Source organism: Vipera ursinii, assembly GCF_947247035.1.
Source record: "Vipera ursinii genome assembly, chromosome: 4".
NCBI classification, from domain to species: domain Eukaryota; kingdom Metazoa; phylum Chordata; class Lepidosauria; order Squamata; family Viperidae; genus Vipera; species Vipera ursinii.
The window spans coordinates 21,195,707-21,212,258 of record NC_139514.1 but is presented as its reverse complement, the minus strand read 5'-3'; the positions used below and the strand labels follow the sequence as shown (position 1 = coordinate 21,212,258).

Here is a 16,552-nt window from a genome sequence, read left to right as displayed (position 1 = left end):
CAATGAAACATTTTTTATTTTTCTATTTTACAAATACATGGAAATAGATGTTTTAACATCTAATCAGACAGGTATCTTTGTTGGTAACTCCCAGAGGTCATGACCCAGTGCTGCACAAAACGGCAGTTTTGAGGCATCATGCAAAAAATTTATAAAGCAAATTCTATCTATCTGTCTATCTGTCTGTCTGTCTGTCTATCTATCTATCTATCTATCTATCTATCTATCTATCTATCCATACACACACACACATAAATTGTTTCTTAGATTTCAAGGGCATCCAGCTTCAAAAAGTCATTGGACAACTTACAAAGTTGAATATAAAAAGGGAAAAAATAACCAATTTGGAATGATTGCTAGAAGATGTGTGATCTGTGCTTTGAAAGGAATTTAATAATAGTAAAGGAAGGATTTTAAGAATAACAAGATAAACATGAATCTTTTGTCATTATATAATAAGGGAGTTAGAGACAGTCAGTCTTGAGAACTTAGAACTTACCTCTGAAGTTAAATCAGAGTGAATTTTAGTGTAATTTCAGTTCCTATAAAAATTTGGATAATTGGATACTTCCTTAGGCTAGATTATATTTGCTCACTTTAGTTTACTATTACATATACGATGCAGTTAGATTGCCTAATTACTCAAATTCCAGGCAACATACAAATAAATTCATAAAATATAGTAAAATAGTGGGAGATATTGTATAATAATAATATCAAGATGAAATAAGCAATAAGAATACAGGCAACATAAAATCACAATAAAGCTTGCAGCAAAATCAACAGTGCAGATACCTAAAACAATAAAGTAGTTATTAATTTCTTAGAAAATAAAAAGATCTTATTTACTTGGCACTAAAAAGACTAGCACGTGGATACCAAGTGGAATTCTCTAAGGCAGACATGTCAGACTCGTGACATCATATGACATTGCATGACATATCAGAGTTTTTTCTCCATTGCCGGCAGTGGGGTGGGCGCGGTTTCATCGTGACGTGTCCAGCCTGTGGGCCGGCAGTTTGACACCCCTGCTCTAAGGAGGGCATTCAGAAATAGGGTAGCATGACTGAAAAGGTCATATAATCCCCATCATGTTATTTGACATGGTTATTTGTAGGGAAACTTTGATAAAGATTGTAGAAATAGGATAATGGATGTGGGAGATAATCCTAGATATACCTAGGCAAGATACTTAAAAATATCAAGTACATTGCCCTATTACTGACATTATATTCTTGGAATGATGTTGCATATAGGTATACTTTTTCAGTTCAGTTGTTTGATCTCCATTCTGCTTTTCATTCCAGCTACGAGTCAATCAAGAAGAACCTGCAGAATACTCTAGTGGCCTCCAAAATGAAGAACCAAATATAGATCTTGAAAAGCATCGCCAAAAAATAGCAGAAAACAAAGATCAGATGAGAACCAATGTAATTCAGGAAATAATGAACACAGAGAAGATTTATATCAAACATCTGAAAGACATCTGTGAGGTAAGCTATAAAATGATAATATAACAAGGGAGAAGAAAAGAACCCAACTTTTGTCGTGAAGAGCCATCCAGAAAAGTGATGTGGTCCCTAATGAAAAGCAGCATCACAAAAACTCTTCTGACTGTTCCTTTCTTTTCCTGTGATGTGATTTAGGCTGATTCACACATCCACATTGCCCCAGTGCAAGTGTGGGCTACAAGCCATATTATACTATCCTTTTTTTTACTCTCCAGACCACTGGGAAGGCCACCTTCCCCTGTCTTTTCCTGGTAGAGATCAAATTAGTGTTTGAGAAATTGTGGTGGCCCAAGTGACAGAAATGTTTTATATATTTATTTAGTTCCTGGTCCATTGATGGACATTAGACAGGAAGGTATCAAGTACAAGGGTGAGTCAACTGGTTGAGTTTATGCAGAAATTCTGCCAATAAAAACCACAAAGCACAGGGTCCTTCCTGTCTTGGATGGGAGCTATAATGACGTAAGAGAAAATCCCAGCAAGGTTATCTGGTCCACACAGTCCAGGAAGAACACCAGGTCATTACTGGGGGAAAAGTCATTTCTAGAGTCAGTCAACATAAGGCTGCAGTATGAAGAAAACAGAGAAAAACCAGAGAAAGTGACAGGAAAAGGCAACATGGGCAAAGAGAAGAAAGGAACTACAGGTAGTCCTCAACTTACAACAGTTCATTTAGTGACTGTTCAAAGTTACAACGGACTTGAAAAAAGTGACTTATGGCCGTTTTTCACAGTTACGGCCTTTCTAGCCTTTCCATGGTCATGTGATCAAAATTCAGATGCTTGGCAACTAATTCATATTTATGACTGTTGCTGTGTTTCAAGATCATCTTTTGTGACCTTCCAACAAACAAAGTCAATGGGGAAGCCAGGTTCACTTAACAATCGGGTTACTAACTTATCAACCCTAGCGATTCACTTAACAACTGAGACAAGAAAGGTTGTAAAATGGGACAAAATTCACTTAACAAGTGTCTCACTTAACAACAGAAAGTTTGGGCTCAATTGTAGTCGGAAGTCGAGGATTACCTTTAATGTCAGTGCCATAATAACAAATATTTATTATAAAATTTGAAAAAAACCTTTTTCTGTTTTACAGAATAAAGGTTGCTGGTTATCATGACTTCTATTGAATATTTTTGCTTTGTCTCAACTGACCCTGTGTCTATCAACTGCTCTTCCAATCACTTTCCCAAGTGAAAGAGACACTAACTTGTTATAAATATTTCCCCAACTTTGTTTTAAAAAGATACGGGAAGGCATTTGCTGCTACTCAGACTATGGTGTTTTGTTTTTCAGCAAAAAACCAAGTCATGAGCCTATTCCAGTATATTACACTAGGTTTTCTTGCCATAGAAATATAATATAGATGTCTGGGAGCAAATTGAAATGTGTTGTCCAGATGCTGAATTAAAACAGTTGTTACTTCCTTGAAGTAAATTAATTCTGTAATGCTGTAGAATTCAGTCCCTGTAGGTTGACTTTGAGTCGTGTAAAATAATGGTTCCTTACGAATTCTATGGGATGATTGCAGTAGACAAGTGAGGAAATGTTATGACTTAACTTCTTTTAGTGTAAAGTGGTAGAGCGCTTACCTTCAATTTTTAGTTACCCTGATCAATATTAAGACCCTTTTCGGTTGGATTTCTTAGGGATACATTCGGCAATGTCGCAAACATACCGGAATGTTCACATCGGCCCAGCTAAGCACCATATTTGGAAACATTGAAGATATTTACAAATTCCAAAGAAAATTTTTGAAAGACCTAGAAAAGCAGTACAACAAAGAAGAGCCCCACTTAAGTGAAATAGGGTCCTGCTTTCTTCAACATGTAAGTTGTTTAAATATCCTCATTTGACTAAGTAGTAAAGAGCAAGAAAAAGGGTGAACTCAGGTGAACTGGGGAAGCCTACAGTGAGATAACATTGCAGAATTAATGTCAGCATAATTCAATAAAAGTTATGTTTTCTGAAGAGGCCAAGGTCAGAATGAGGAGGCTGATTACGCAAAAAGGGCCAGGACTTGGGGGTTTATAGTAAGTATAGTTTAGGGCACGGGTTGTCAAACTGCCAGTCCACGGGCCGGATGCGTCATGCCAAAACTGCGCCCACCCCATTGCCGGCAATGGAAAAAAAAGTCACAATACGTCACGACACGTCACGTGATGTTGCGAGGTTGACGCCCCCGTTTTAGGGGCTATACCAGTTTTTAGTGTTTCTCATCTCTAAATGTTAAGAGAACTGTGCTGTAGATTTTCATCAGTTTTAACCAGGAAGGCTAGGGCTGCAGGGATTCATTCATTCTGGGTCCTGCATGCCTGACTTGATTGCCAAGCTCAATTATTCATTTTTAGTCAGCTTTCTGAAAAACAGTCATATTGTTTCTGTGCCTTTGCAGGAAATCCAGGTGTCTTACATCCCTGTCCTCTCCCTTTCTTCACTTTGAAACAGCTGCAGAATTGCAAAAGCAATTTCTACAGCCTGTAGTTTTATCTGCGCCTTTAGTTTTCTCCTTCCAGCTGTGAGATATTTTAAAATTGTTTTCGCATTTTTGTTTTTGCTTTTAGCAAGAAGGATTTGCAATCTATTCTGAGTACTGTAACAATCACCCTGCAGCCTGCCTTGAGCTTTCCAACCTGATGAAACAGAGCAAGTACCGCCATTTTTTTGAAGCTTGTCGCCTCCTTCAGCAAATGATTGACATTGCCATTGATGGTTTCCTTCTCACTCCTGTTCAGAAAATCTGTAAATATCCCTTGCAGCTTGCTGAATTATTGAAGTACACCACTCAGGATCATAGGTAAGGCCACATGATTAGGTTTTTCTCTGGGAACATTCCACATTCAGGTTAGCTGCTATCCACTCACCAAGGATGCTTGCAGGATATGATCAAATACTTACAAAAGCAGCCATGATGGGTGCAATAAACATTGCTCCTGTTTTTCTTGTCCATCACAAGCACACACATAAAGAAGGGAGACATTCAATTGCACCCTTCTTGCCTTTCAATTTTTTCCAGAAGCACAGGCTTAAATTTGTATGTCCTCTTCATATTCAATTCTTAGTGATAGTGAAAAGAAACTTCTAAACCATCTTGAGAAGTAGGTAAAATTGTTAAACTGTGCTGAAATGTAAATTATGTATTTTAGCTGAGAGGATTCGGTTAAACTGGACTGGAACGCAGCACATGCAGCCTATGATACCTCTAGACCAGGGATAGGCAACCTTGGCTCTTTTATGACTCGTGGACTTCAACTCCCAGAATTCCTGAGCCAAGGTTGCCTACCCCTGTCCTAGACAGTATCCATGGAATTAAATTTTAAAGTGGAAATGGTTGGCTCTCTTAAAGTTTTTGGACAAGAATGACAAAATCCTATTAGGTTTCAGTCATTTTACGGGAGACCTATCAAGATGTTAGCATTTTTTGTGCAGTGTGACAAGGGTGAGATTTGAAACAATTTTATAACCTCGTGGAGAGGGGATCCTCAACTCTTAAAAACATAGTTGAGCTAGCCTTACACCACCCTAGCCCGACACTTTCCAGATATGCTGGACTTACAACTCCCAGAATTTGCAGACAGCACTGTCAATTTTTGTGACAGGTTGTGGAGCTGAGGCCCTTCTGGATATAGTTTTTGAATTACAACTTTTTGTAGCTCTCAGTCAACGTAGTCAATGGGGTGGAATGCGGAGAGTTGTAGCTACTTACTAAAGTAGGAAAGATTGATTTAGAAGATGAATCAATCAGTTCTCTGCACCTCCCTGATCTGTTTTCTAATTCTCACAAACTGAATGGAAATTACTAGTGTGAGAGAAAATAATCTGTTGGTTGATAAATTATGATTCAGAACTTTAATACTTCTTGATTACTTAACATGTCTGTTACAAGTTCTGCTATTCTGAATGGACTGAAAGTGCATGGACTGCGAAATCAAATAAAGAGGAACTTGCTTGATATCCAACTTTTCACCCGAGAGCTCAAAAGATAGGCTGGATGACAGCTCCCATCACACACCCATGACTTTCAAACTACATGACTGTGCATCCCTCTTGTAACCCTATACCCTTGCAACAGTATAAATCACACACCTCCTACATGGATGTTGCAGGCTGATGAAAAAAGAAAATGTTATCTAACACAAACTAACTTCTTCCTAGATTTCTTTGAGCCACTCAGTACCTGTCAACACATTCTTTCTCACCATTAGAATGAAAATAAAAGTCGGTAACTATGCAAGGAGAAAGTTGTAATTCAGAGACGTCAGTCCTAGGTATACCCTAGTACTAGCTCTGTGATTATTTTAATTGGAACAATCTGCTTAAGAGCCTAGGGCAGTGATGGCGAACCTTTTAGAGACCGAGTGCCAAAACTGCAACCCAAAACCCACTTATGTATCGTTGGGTGCCAGGTGGGCGTGGCCCATTGGGTGAGTATGGCCCTTTGGGTGGCTGTGGCCCATTGGGTGGGCATGGCTGCAGTGGTAACGGCAGACTGGGTGGGACTAAAAATTTAAATCAATTCCAACTTTGCGAGATCTTTTTTTTCCCCGCGAGAAGTTGAAATTGGTTGATTGATTGAACCTTTTTTTTTTGCACATGGCGGTGGAAGCCTAAAGCGAAAAGGTTTTATAAAACCCAGCTGAAGGCCTAGGACTGGGCTGACGGCATGCGTGCCCACAGAGAGGGCTCTGTGTGCCACCTGTGGCACCCGTGCCATAGGTTCGCCACCACGGGCCTAGGGAGTTGTTATCAGAGCTACCGAGGTCTATAACCTTTTCAGTCACTGAACCTTCTTGCATAATATTATGCACTGTCTTGCCATCAGTTTTTTTTTAATTGCTAGTGAGATTTTAGCACCCTTATCTAGGAGTCATGCAAGAACTCACAAGGCTTCAGTGTTCCCATATAAGCTCATAAAATCTGATTTGAAAATGGTGGAAACTTGCAAGTGTAATAATCGTGGAAGATTTTGAATGTTACATTTTTATTTAATGTATTGGTCTTTCAGTGCTTTCTAGGAATGTTGCAAATGGTTTGTCAATTTTGCTGGGCCCTGGCCTGTGGGTCACTTCTCTAAAACGAATGAGAGGAAAATGGCAACTTTGCACTGTTTGAAGTATCCATAGCAGCAGTTGAGAAGCATAGTTTATGGTCTTTCCAGTTAATTGCAAAAGTGTACTTGTTGAAATCATACAGTCTTTTTACGGGACTGTTATCATGCCAGAGGTTTCTTAGATGAATCATGCCAGAAGTAACGTAGGGGTAGTTTGGAACATCTTTTCTAAACTTAAAGGTGGTTTCAAAAATTGCTCCATAGGAAGTCTGTTTTTTCCAACAAGACTGCAAACTCTAATTTCCTTTGTAAAAGTGCTCAGACAATGAGGCAATTAAGTGTGTGGTTCATTTTTATTTTTATTTTTTAAACCAGTTAATATGCAACCTGGACAGGAAGTTGTGGTTATCTTATGCACCCTTTTTGGATATAAATCCCTTTCAACTGCAGCTATACTCCAGATAGATAGGAGTGTGGGAGATATTTGTTGTCTTGATTTCTCCTTTTCCCACTTTGTTCTTTGGGATTAATGCAGGGCTGTCTTGGAGATTCTGAAAAGATTTGTAGAGCTTTGTACAGAAAAGGCTCCAGCCTTCCTTTTATCTGAGCTGCCCCATGTTTTCTCTGCCTAACAAAGGGGTTGCTGTTAGAGCCGTTGTCTCTGTTTGGTGGGGAAAATCCATCATGGTACTTGTAGCAATGGAGTCTCCTGCCACTCTCCCCACTGCCCATAAATGTCTGTGTGAATGTACGTATGTGTGTCAGAAAGGATGCTAAAGAAACTATAGATTGTTTCCTATACGTGTGGCATTTTGTAAGGCTATTAAGACATTGCTGTTTCAGCAACCTTTTGGAATTTGGCAGATAGGATAATTCCCTCTGGTAGGAGAATGCTTAATGCGATGTCTTTATGGGGTATTACAATTATTTTTCCCCTTTATTAGACTGATCATTCCTGTGGTTTTTGCTATTGTTTTGACTTTGTCTTCATTACTGAATCAGGTAGGTATAAACTGCTCGGGGTCATTTTTTTTATTAAAGTAGGATATTAATCTAGTAAATGTATAAGATGCATCGTCTGCAAGGATTGACCAGTATCTTTCTTTCTTTGACAGTGACTATAACAATATCAAGGCAGCATATGAAGCCATGAAGAATGTAGCTTGCCTCATCAATGAACGCAAACGAAGGCTAGAAAGTATAGACAAGATTGCTCGCTGGCAAGTCTCCATTGTCAATTGGGAGGTAAGGGAACATTGCCGGGCATTTTTCATGCTTGAAGACCCAGGGTTTCTCCCTACTGTTTCAAAGGGTGTTTTGTTATTTTGGGCTGCTTCCACTGTAAAAAGGTGGTGGTTGATTTCCATTGTGGTGATTATGATTAACTTCAAATAATTTATTAATTTATTTCACTTTTATTTTTCTCAATGATTCCATCAAGTGGCTGATGTCCTAAAAATTCAACAACTCAGCTGCACCAAATTGTTTCTGTTTCTCCTCCAAAAGGCTTAAAAAAATCTTAAGAACAGCAGAATCATTCTAAACCAGGGGTAGGCAACCTCGGCTCTTTTATGACTCATGGACTTCAACTCCCAGAATTCCTGAGTCAGCTCTAAACCAAAAAGCAATGGTAGAAATCACTGAAGTCAATTATTTACTTACTTGGGGATTTTACAGAGATTTTTGTAGCAGCTGGGTGATCATTTAGTTTTATACCTGAAATTGAGAAGAGGTGAAGTTGGAGTCGATATAGGTCTTCCTGAATACAGGTTAGTTTTTCTTCACACTCTAGCATTTTGAGGGTATAATCTGTGCAAAGGAGAGGCATTTTTACTTAACTGGGCTCTCCTGGTTTTTGGCTATTTTTGTAAAACTGCTGCAAGTAATCTCATTGAACTGTGATTGGCAACTTGGGGGAGATTTTTTTAAAAGTTTCATTTTTTTGAGAGATTTTGGCAATCATAGTCCATGATCTGGGAGATTGGGGCACTATTTAAGAGTATAATAAAATCCTGGAATCCTTAAGTACCTTTCTGATAACCCTTGGATTGGAGGGATAAAGGTAAAGGTAAAGGTTCCCCCGCACATGCGTGCTAGTCGTTTCCGACTCTAGGGGCCAGTGCTCATCTCCGTTTCAAAGCTGAAGAGCCAGCGCTTGTCCGAGGACATCTCCGTGGTCATGTGGCCGGCATGACTAGACGCCAAAGGCGCACGGAACGCTGTTACCTTCCTACCGTCGTGGTCCCTATTTTTCTACTTGCATTTTTATGTGCTTTCGAACTGCTAGGTTGGCAGAAGCTGGGACGAGTAACAGGCGCTCACTCTGCTACGCGGCACTCGGGATTCGACCCGCCAAACTGCCGACCTTCTGATCGACAGGCTCAGCGTCCTAACCCACTGAGGTTTAAATCTAAAATCCAATACAATCATGTATATTTAGGTTCAGAATTCAGCAAACATTTGAATCAGCCTGTTTTGGAGTGGCCAACTATCATTTAGGACCTCTGCACATATTGCTATAACTAAAAACAGGGTCATAAGCACGACCACAAACTTTGAAACAGAGAAAAAGAGACAGAGACAAAGACCACATTCTTCAGTAGAACAAAATCCCTATGGAATTTTTATTTTAAAAAATTGATGGAAATACAAATTTTGAAAGAGAAAGGTAAGGAAAGTAACGTATTATGTATGTGAGAAAGAGTCCGAAAAGTGAAATAGAAAAGACAAAGGAAGACAAGAAAAGAAGCTGCTGCAATTACAAGTACATTTATATTGTATTCTCCTTTCTCTAGGGTTAAAAGGCATAAGCTTTTATGACTAAGCTTAGGCCTTTCAATAAAAGTATTAGTCTGAAAAAGTGATACTGAAGTCTTGATTTTTGTGTAGCCTAGACTTCACAGCTCTTCTCTTAAGTGACTTAAACAATATTTTAGTGACTTTAAGATAGTAGCTCCAAGTGAATAACAGGAGAAAAGCTTATTTCCCACCAAACACTCTAGAGCAGGGGTCTTCAAACCTGGCCCTTTTGTGACTTGTGGACTTCAGTTCCCAGAACTCCTCAGCCAGCATGCCTGGCTGAGGAATTCTTGAAGTCCACAAGTCATAAAAGGGCCAGGTTTGAAGACCCCTGCTCTAGAGTATGGCCACAAGGGTCTCTGACAAGCATAGATATTTTTTGTGGCTGTTGTTCACCAAGAAATAATCTTCAATATTTATGTACGCAACAGACCATTCCACTGGCTTAACTGGAGATGGGGATGATAGTTAACATAGGTAACATCTAGCTCTAATATTTTAAATCTGGGATGGGTGGAGTGGGATGTCTTCCCCATTCTGGTAAGGGAAGATTTTGCTACATTTACTGACATAGGTATAAAGAAAGTGTGGCAAGCCATTCAGACTTGGTGGCTACCATATTGGAGACTAAAGATTAATAAATTAATATTAAAGATTAATAGAAGCATGAATTATTTATCTTAACATCATTCATGGTGCTAATAAAGTAAAATTTGCTATCTCCTTTTCATTATTATTTTTTTTTATAAATGTTTTAGGGGCAAGACATCTTAGGCAAAAGCTCTGAATTAATCCACTCAGGAGAATTGACCAAAATCTCCAAACAAGGCAAAAGTCAGCAAAGAACATTCTTCCTTTTTGACCATCAGCTTGTGTTCTGTAAGAAGGATTTATTGAGAAGGGACATGTTGTATTACAAAGGCCGGATGGACATGGACGAAATGGAGGTGGTAGATGTTGAGGATGGCAAAGACAAAGACTTTAATATCTCTGTAAAGAATGCTTTCAAAGTTGTAAATAATGCTACAGAAGAAGCTCACCTATTTTGTGGGAAAAAGCCAGGTGATAAAAAAAAGTGGCTGGAGGCTTGTATAAATGAGAGGAGACGAGTGCAAGAAGACAAAGAAATGGGTAAGTATTATCTTTTGCTAAGTGAAAACTTTAGTGTGGAAATTTGGAATATTTCCCCATTGCACAGTCTCTCCCACTGGCCTCGTTGCCTGCCTCCCCAGATCACCAAAACTGTATGAGATCCGAATCTGATCGAACACAGCTAAGAACTTATCTTAAGTCTTACCTAGTGGCGATGGAAGCGGCAAAGCGTGTTTACTTTTCCGCTCTCATTGCGTCCGTAGATAACCGCCCAGCCGCCCTGTTTAGAGTGACCCGCTCCCTGTTTAATCAGGAACCGAGGGATGACCCCTTACAGGGTAGGGCTGAGGAATTTGTACAGTATCTGCAGGACAAAATCGCTCAGATCCGGACTGGCTTGGACTCCGACTGGGCGGAATCCGGCGGAGTGGAGAGGGCAGGTCTTGATCATACCATTTGGGGTGAGTTTGACCCTTTGACTCTGCATGATGTGGACAGGATCATGCGTAGACTGAGCACTACAACTTGTTTACTGGATCCATGTCCCTCCTGGCTGGTTTCGGCCGCCTGGGAGGTGACAGGGGGCTGGCTCCAGGCAGTTGTTAATGCTTCTTTGATGGAGGGTGTCTTCCCCTCCGCCTTAAAAGAGGCGGTGGTGAGACCCCTCCTAAAGAAGCCTGCTCTGGACCCGGCCTTGTTGAATAACTACCGTCCTGTCTCCAACCTTCACTTTGTAGCGAAGGTTGTTGAGAGTGTTGTGGTGCGTCAGCTCCTGCAATTCCTGGATGAAGCGGACTATCTGGACCCGTACCAGTCTGGTTTCATACCCGGCTACAGTACGGAAACGGCACTGGTCGCACTGGTGGATTATCTCTGGTGGGCCTGGGACAGGGGCTGTTCCTCTGTCCTGGTCCTACTTGACCTCTCAGCGGCTTTTGATACCATCGACCACGGTATCCTGCTGAGACGGCTCGAGGGGTTGGGAGTGGGAGGCACTGTTTTACGGTGGTTCTCCTCCTACCTCTCGGGCTGCTCGCAGTTTGTATTGGCAGGGGGACAGAGATCTACCCCGAGGCCCCTCACTTGTGGGGTGCCTCAGGGGTCGGTTCCCTCCCCCCTCCTGTTTAACATCTATATGAAGCCGCTGGGTGAGATCATCCATGGCTTTGGGGTGAGGTATCACCAATATGCGGATGATATCCAGTTGTTCATCTCCACCCCGAGCCAACCTAGTGATGCCCTTGACATGATGTCCCGGTGCCTGGAGGCGGTACGGGTCTGGATGGGAAGGAACAGTCTCAGGCTTGACCCCTCCAAGACTGAGTGGCTGTGGATCCCGGCATCTCGTACTGTCCAACAAGTTCCATCTCTTTTGATGGGGGGGATGTATTGCCCCCCTCAGAAAGGGCTCGCAACTTGGGTGTCCTCTTGGATTCACGGCTTAATTTGGAAGATCATCTAACGGACGTGACCAGGGGGGCCTTTGCACAGGTTCGCCTAGTGTGCCAGTTGCGCCCCTTTTTGGACCGAGATGCCCTATGCACGGTTACCCATGCCCTCATCACTTCTCGCCTGGATTACTACAATGCTCTTTACATGGGGCTGCCCTTGAAGAGCACCCGGAGGCTTCAACTGGTGCAAAATGCAGCCGCGCAGGTACTTATGGGAGTATCTCGGTACTCCCATGTTACACCACTCCTGTACGAGCTGCATTGGCTTCCGGTTACCCTTCGAGTGCGATTCAAGGTGCTGGTAATGACCTTTAAAGCCCTGAAAGGCTTAGGCCCGGGGTACTTACGAGACCACCTGCTGCCATTGTCAACCTCCCATCGCCCAGTTCGCTTCCACAGAGTCGGCCTCCTCAGGGTTCCGTCAGCCAGGCAATGCCGGCTGGCGACCCCCAGAGGGAGAGCCTTCTCTGTGGGCGCGCCGACCCTCTGGAATGAGTTGCCTCCGGAGCTGCGGATGGTACCTGACCTTCGGTCCTTCCGCAGTGACCTAAAGACGTGGTTGTTCCAACAAGTGGGCCTGGACTGACTATGATTTTTAATTAGGCTTTTACTGGGTTAAATTGTTTTGTAATTTGTATTTATTGTTTAATTCTCTTTTAAATTTTTTACTCTGTTTTTTTAATTTTTATTGTTGTGAGCCGCCCTGAGTCCTCAGGGAGAAGGGTGGCATATAAATTTAATTAAATAAATAAATAAATAAATAAATATTGAAAATGTTCATGATGTAACCCAAATGTTGTGAGATTGTAGCATGTAAAATTTCATGATTTTTTTAAATTCAATTTGATTGTGATTAAATGCATTTTTGATTAGAGTTGTTCCATCAATGGGCTGGAAAGATTGCATTACTGTTTTGTTTTTTTTAATTAAAGCCAAGGTGCAATATTTTCTTTATTTCTGAAGTGGTTTTGGTATCAACGGACTCAACACCCAGAGTTGGGTGGTTAATTTTAAATAATGAACAACTTTTAAATATGTTGTTATGTACTGTTGTGACTGAAAAGGGCAAATCCAGATTCTCAGGAATAATTCCTTGTGATTTCCACTTATCTACTTCATTTTGGCAGAACTGTTCTGGAACGACAAATCTGCATTATTCTGAATCAAACCACTTGTCCATTTTCTCAGTATTCTCTACACTCAATGGCAAAGGCTTGTTTATCTTTTTCAGAAGTTATGACATCCTTGCAGAGATGTTGAGAATTGAAACTGAGCTTTTCTATGTGTAAAGTCCGCACTCTGTTATTAAATTGTGATGCATCTCCTCTTTTGAAATTAGATTGTTACTCAGTGATGCTTTTTATTGAACTTTGCTTTAACAACATATTACAATCTGGTTCTTGAAATAGCATTGAAATTTCTATCATTTATCCTTCAACTATAGGAATGGAAATCTCAGAAAACCAAAAGAAGCAAGCAATGCAAAATGCACGGAAGTCAAGAAATGGAAAAATGAAAGGTGAATATTTAAAGCATCTTTCCCCACCATGCCCAAAGACTGGTTCACCCAAGATACCTTTCTTTCAGATGAATAATCTTGTTTTCTTGGGTATTAAGGGTATAAGGAAGTGGCACATAGACTAGGCAGTATAGATGCAATGGGTTAGGTTTTTCTATGCTTTACTTGCTTGATATTGGCAAGATATCACTCCTCCTTGTTATTTTTTTTTTAAATTTTAATCCCATTTATATCCCGCCCTTCTCCGAAGACTCAGGGTGGCTTACAATTTAAGCACAAACCAATGTGCTTAGCAGTAGCCTTCATTCTATGTATATGCCTGCTTATTAGGGCTTTTGCCCCCCCCCCCAAGCGGCATTATTACAAAGTCAGCTTATTGCCCCCAACAATCTGGGTCCTCATTTTACCTACCTCGGAAGGATGGAAGGCTGAGTCAACCTTGAGCCTGGTGGGATGCGAACCTGCACTAATTGCAGGCAGCTGGTGTTACTTAAGGAGGCATTAGCCCACTGCGCCACCAAGGCTCCATATGTATTATTGTCTTCATAAGTACATGACTGTAGATATAGGGGGTCCCTGGTAATAGAACAGGATGATGAACCTATGATATATATATAGTGCTGAACTATGACTCCCAGAACCCATTCACTATATTAGTTAATATGTTTCATTTTCTAGGTTTACACAATAATTTAATCATAAGCTAGCATGCTCTGTTTACATAATACACACAAATGAAACTAACAAGGGTTAAACAAGTTATATGAATACATTTTGTCTTTGGACGATTTGGTTAAACATGCTGTTTGAATCAGCTTCTTTTTGGATCCTGCTCTCTGAATCAGCCAGGTGTGCAGTTGCAGGAAAAATAGAGTATCACAAGCAATGGTGTCTCAAAAAATATGCTACTTGAGGTAGGAGAAGGACTGCTGCTTAAGTAGATAAGAAGATCTCCCAGTTTCCCTTCTTCTATTGCCCTATTACCCCAACAGCTTTTTCTCTGTCTGTTGTATACTCCCATTCTTAACACTTGTAATGAGTAAACTGTTGTGGACAGCAAAGGGAGTTGGCTCCAATTTACCATGCATCCTGTTTGGTCCTTGTAATTTTGCCTAATGGTGAGACCGCCCCTGGCCTCAGATGCCTATTTCCTGATGTATGGCCAAAAGTGTCATGAGAACAGGTCCTGAATTATAATCTTTGGATATTGTTTTCCTTCTACAGGTGTCAGCTATAATGGATGCCCAGTGGCACCGCCACACCAGAGTTTGCATCCTATCCATCAGCGTCATGTTACAGTGCCCACTAGTATTCCACAGCAGCAGGTGTTTGCCCTAGCAGAACCAAAGCGGAAACCATCCCTTTTCTGGCACACTTTTAACAAACTGACACCATTTAAGAAATGAGAGGCCATCTGGAAAAGAGGAACAATTTACCAGCAAAGCTTTCGTTGGCCCAGTTGGAAAACCTGGATTCTGCCCTGGATAGAAGATATGGGTTGATTTCTGATTTTCCACCATAACCTTCATTGAGCAACATGAAGAAGACATGGTTTATTGAAGGAGGTAGTGAATGATCTGAAATGGATGTGGTCCTGAATCAATAAACAGACGGATGGGAGTGTTACCACTTGACCACAATAGCAACTTGCTGCTATCTCAGAAAAGGGCATGTGCATAAGTCACCCTTGTCCCAAAGGAATGGTTCAAAACTTTTAAGTCATTTCGACAGGCTTAACAGTGAATGGGTTGACCAAATTTAAAAACAGGAAGGATAGTTTCTCCACCTTTGTGCAGAATTTGTCAAAGGGTGGTCTCATTCTTCCTATAGCTCTTACATCATCAAGTTGTTGGTACTGACAAAACTGCTTAGTTCTTCCTATTTGTCTTTGTTTGCTGTGTTGTTCTGTCAAGTGAAACTTAGACTTCCTCCAAGGCACATTCATGGCAAAAGGAAGAAAATGTGAACTCGGTATCATAAATATATGAACATGTATTTTTATATGAAGAAAGTCCCCCTTGAACTTTGGGTGGAAACTTACCAAAAACGGTATTTTGCTGTATACATTAACTGTTCATCAAGAAATGGATTTCATTTTGTTATCTCTGGCTCTTGAGTCCATGAAAATTACATCATTGGTTTCCAGTGTGCCTGCTTGTACTTAATGAAAAATTGAAAGTTAGGAGTGCCTTAAATGGCATCGGTGTGGCTATACAAAAATAAGAATATGAAAAAGGAACCTGAGAGTTTTTACTCAATCCCATAAATATATTCATTCCATCTGGTTTGCAGGTTTCTGACAATAATGACTTTAAATCAGTTCCAACATGATCTTTTTATGTGGTTGCTCTTATGTGCATCAGACAAGCCAGGAAAGGCTTAGGAATTATTTGTTTGGCATTCTGTTAAGAGTATCCAACACTAGAACCATCTGGTGACATTAGAAATGAATTTTGATTAAACTTGCTTAGAAACATGGCCTATTTATAGAATATTAAAATGATATGTCCTTGTTTTGATTTGCTTTGTTCTCTTCTGTGAAATGAAATTGATTTTTAACACGGGGTTGCTAAAAATACCCTCCCTCGGGACAACTGCCATAAATTAGGGTTTATGGCATGCTGTTCGTCACCCTCTTACATTGCTAATGCTTATAGTAAAACAGTGGATATTTAAAATAGGGTGAGTATATGATTTGTAATTAGCACTAAGCCATAATGGGTGTGTTCAATTTAATCTGTTACAGTAACCCAGCCTCTGCAGTTTGTAAACCATGGCTCATGGCTCAGTTTGTAATCCATGGCTCAGTAAACCATGGTTAACAAAACTACAGCTCAGAGTATTTCATAAACAACTTATGACAACAAAAACAAATTCAGGGATTTTTATATTATTTTTGTTACAAAGGTTGGGGGTTTTTGGGAGGGTTCTTTAAAAAAAAAGGATCAGCCTTTCCTAGGTAGGTTGGACTATAATTTCTTAGCCAGCTTGAGCCAAAAGAAAGGCTAAACTGTATGAAGTGCTATGGATTCAACTAGATAAGGTAAAATGTAAAACACGTATATGAGTCATTCCTCAATAGAAATTTAGAAAGTAAACCATTTTGATTTCATCGGAACTTACTTTTC

General features: G+C 40.4%; 1 protein-coding gene across 4 annotated transcripts in view; it reads left to right on the top strand.

Moving 5' to 3' along the window:
* The window catches only part of SPATA13 (spermatogenesis associated 13), a 106,460-nt gene extending 90,286 nt beyond the window's left edge, over positions 1–16,174 (top strand). For all 4 annotated transcript variants that reach the window (XM_083362218.1, XM_083362217.1, XM_083362219.1 and 1 more), the window contains 7 exons: positions 1,308–1,493; positions 3,163–3,342; positions 4,078–4,310; positions 7,679–7,808; positions 10,121–10,493; positions 13,350–13,424; positions 14,649–16,174. In XM_083362218.1, the coding sequence (XP_083218344.1) occupies positions 1,308–1,493; positions 3,163–3,342; positions 4,078–4,310; positions 7,679–7,808; positions 10,121–10,493; positions 13,350–13,424; positions 14,649–14,830 (1,359 nt within the window). In that variant the 3' untranslated portion in view covers positions 14,831–16,174. The remainder of the gene's footprint in view (positions 1–1,307; positions 1,494–3,162; positions 3,343–4,077; positions 4,311–7,678; positions 7,809–10,120; positions 10,494–13,349; positions 13,425–14,648) is intronic.
* Positions 16,175–16,552: the final 378 nt, after the last annotated feature.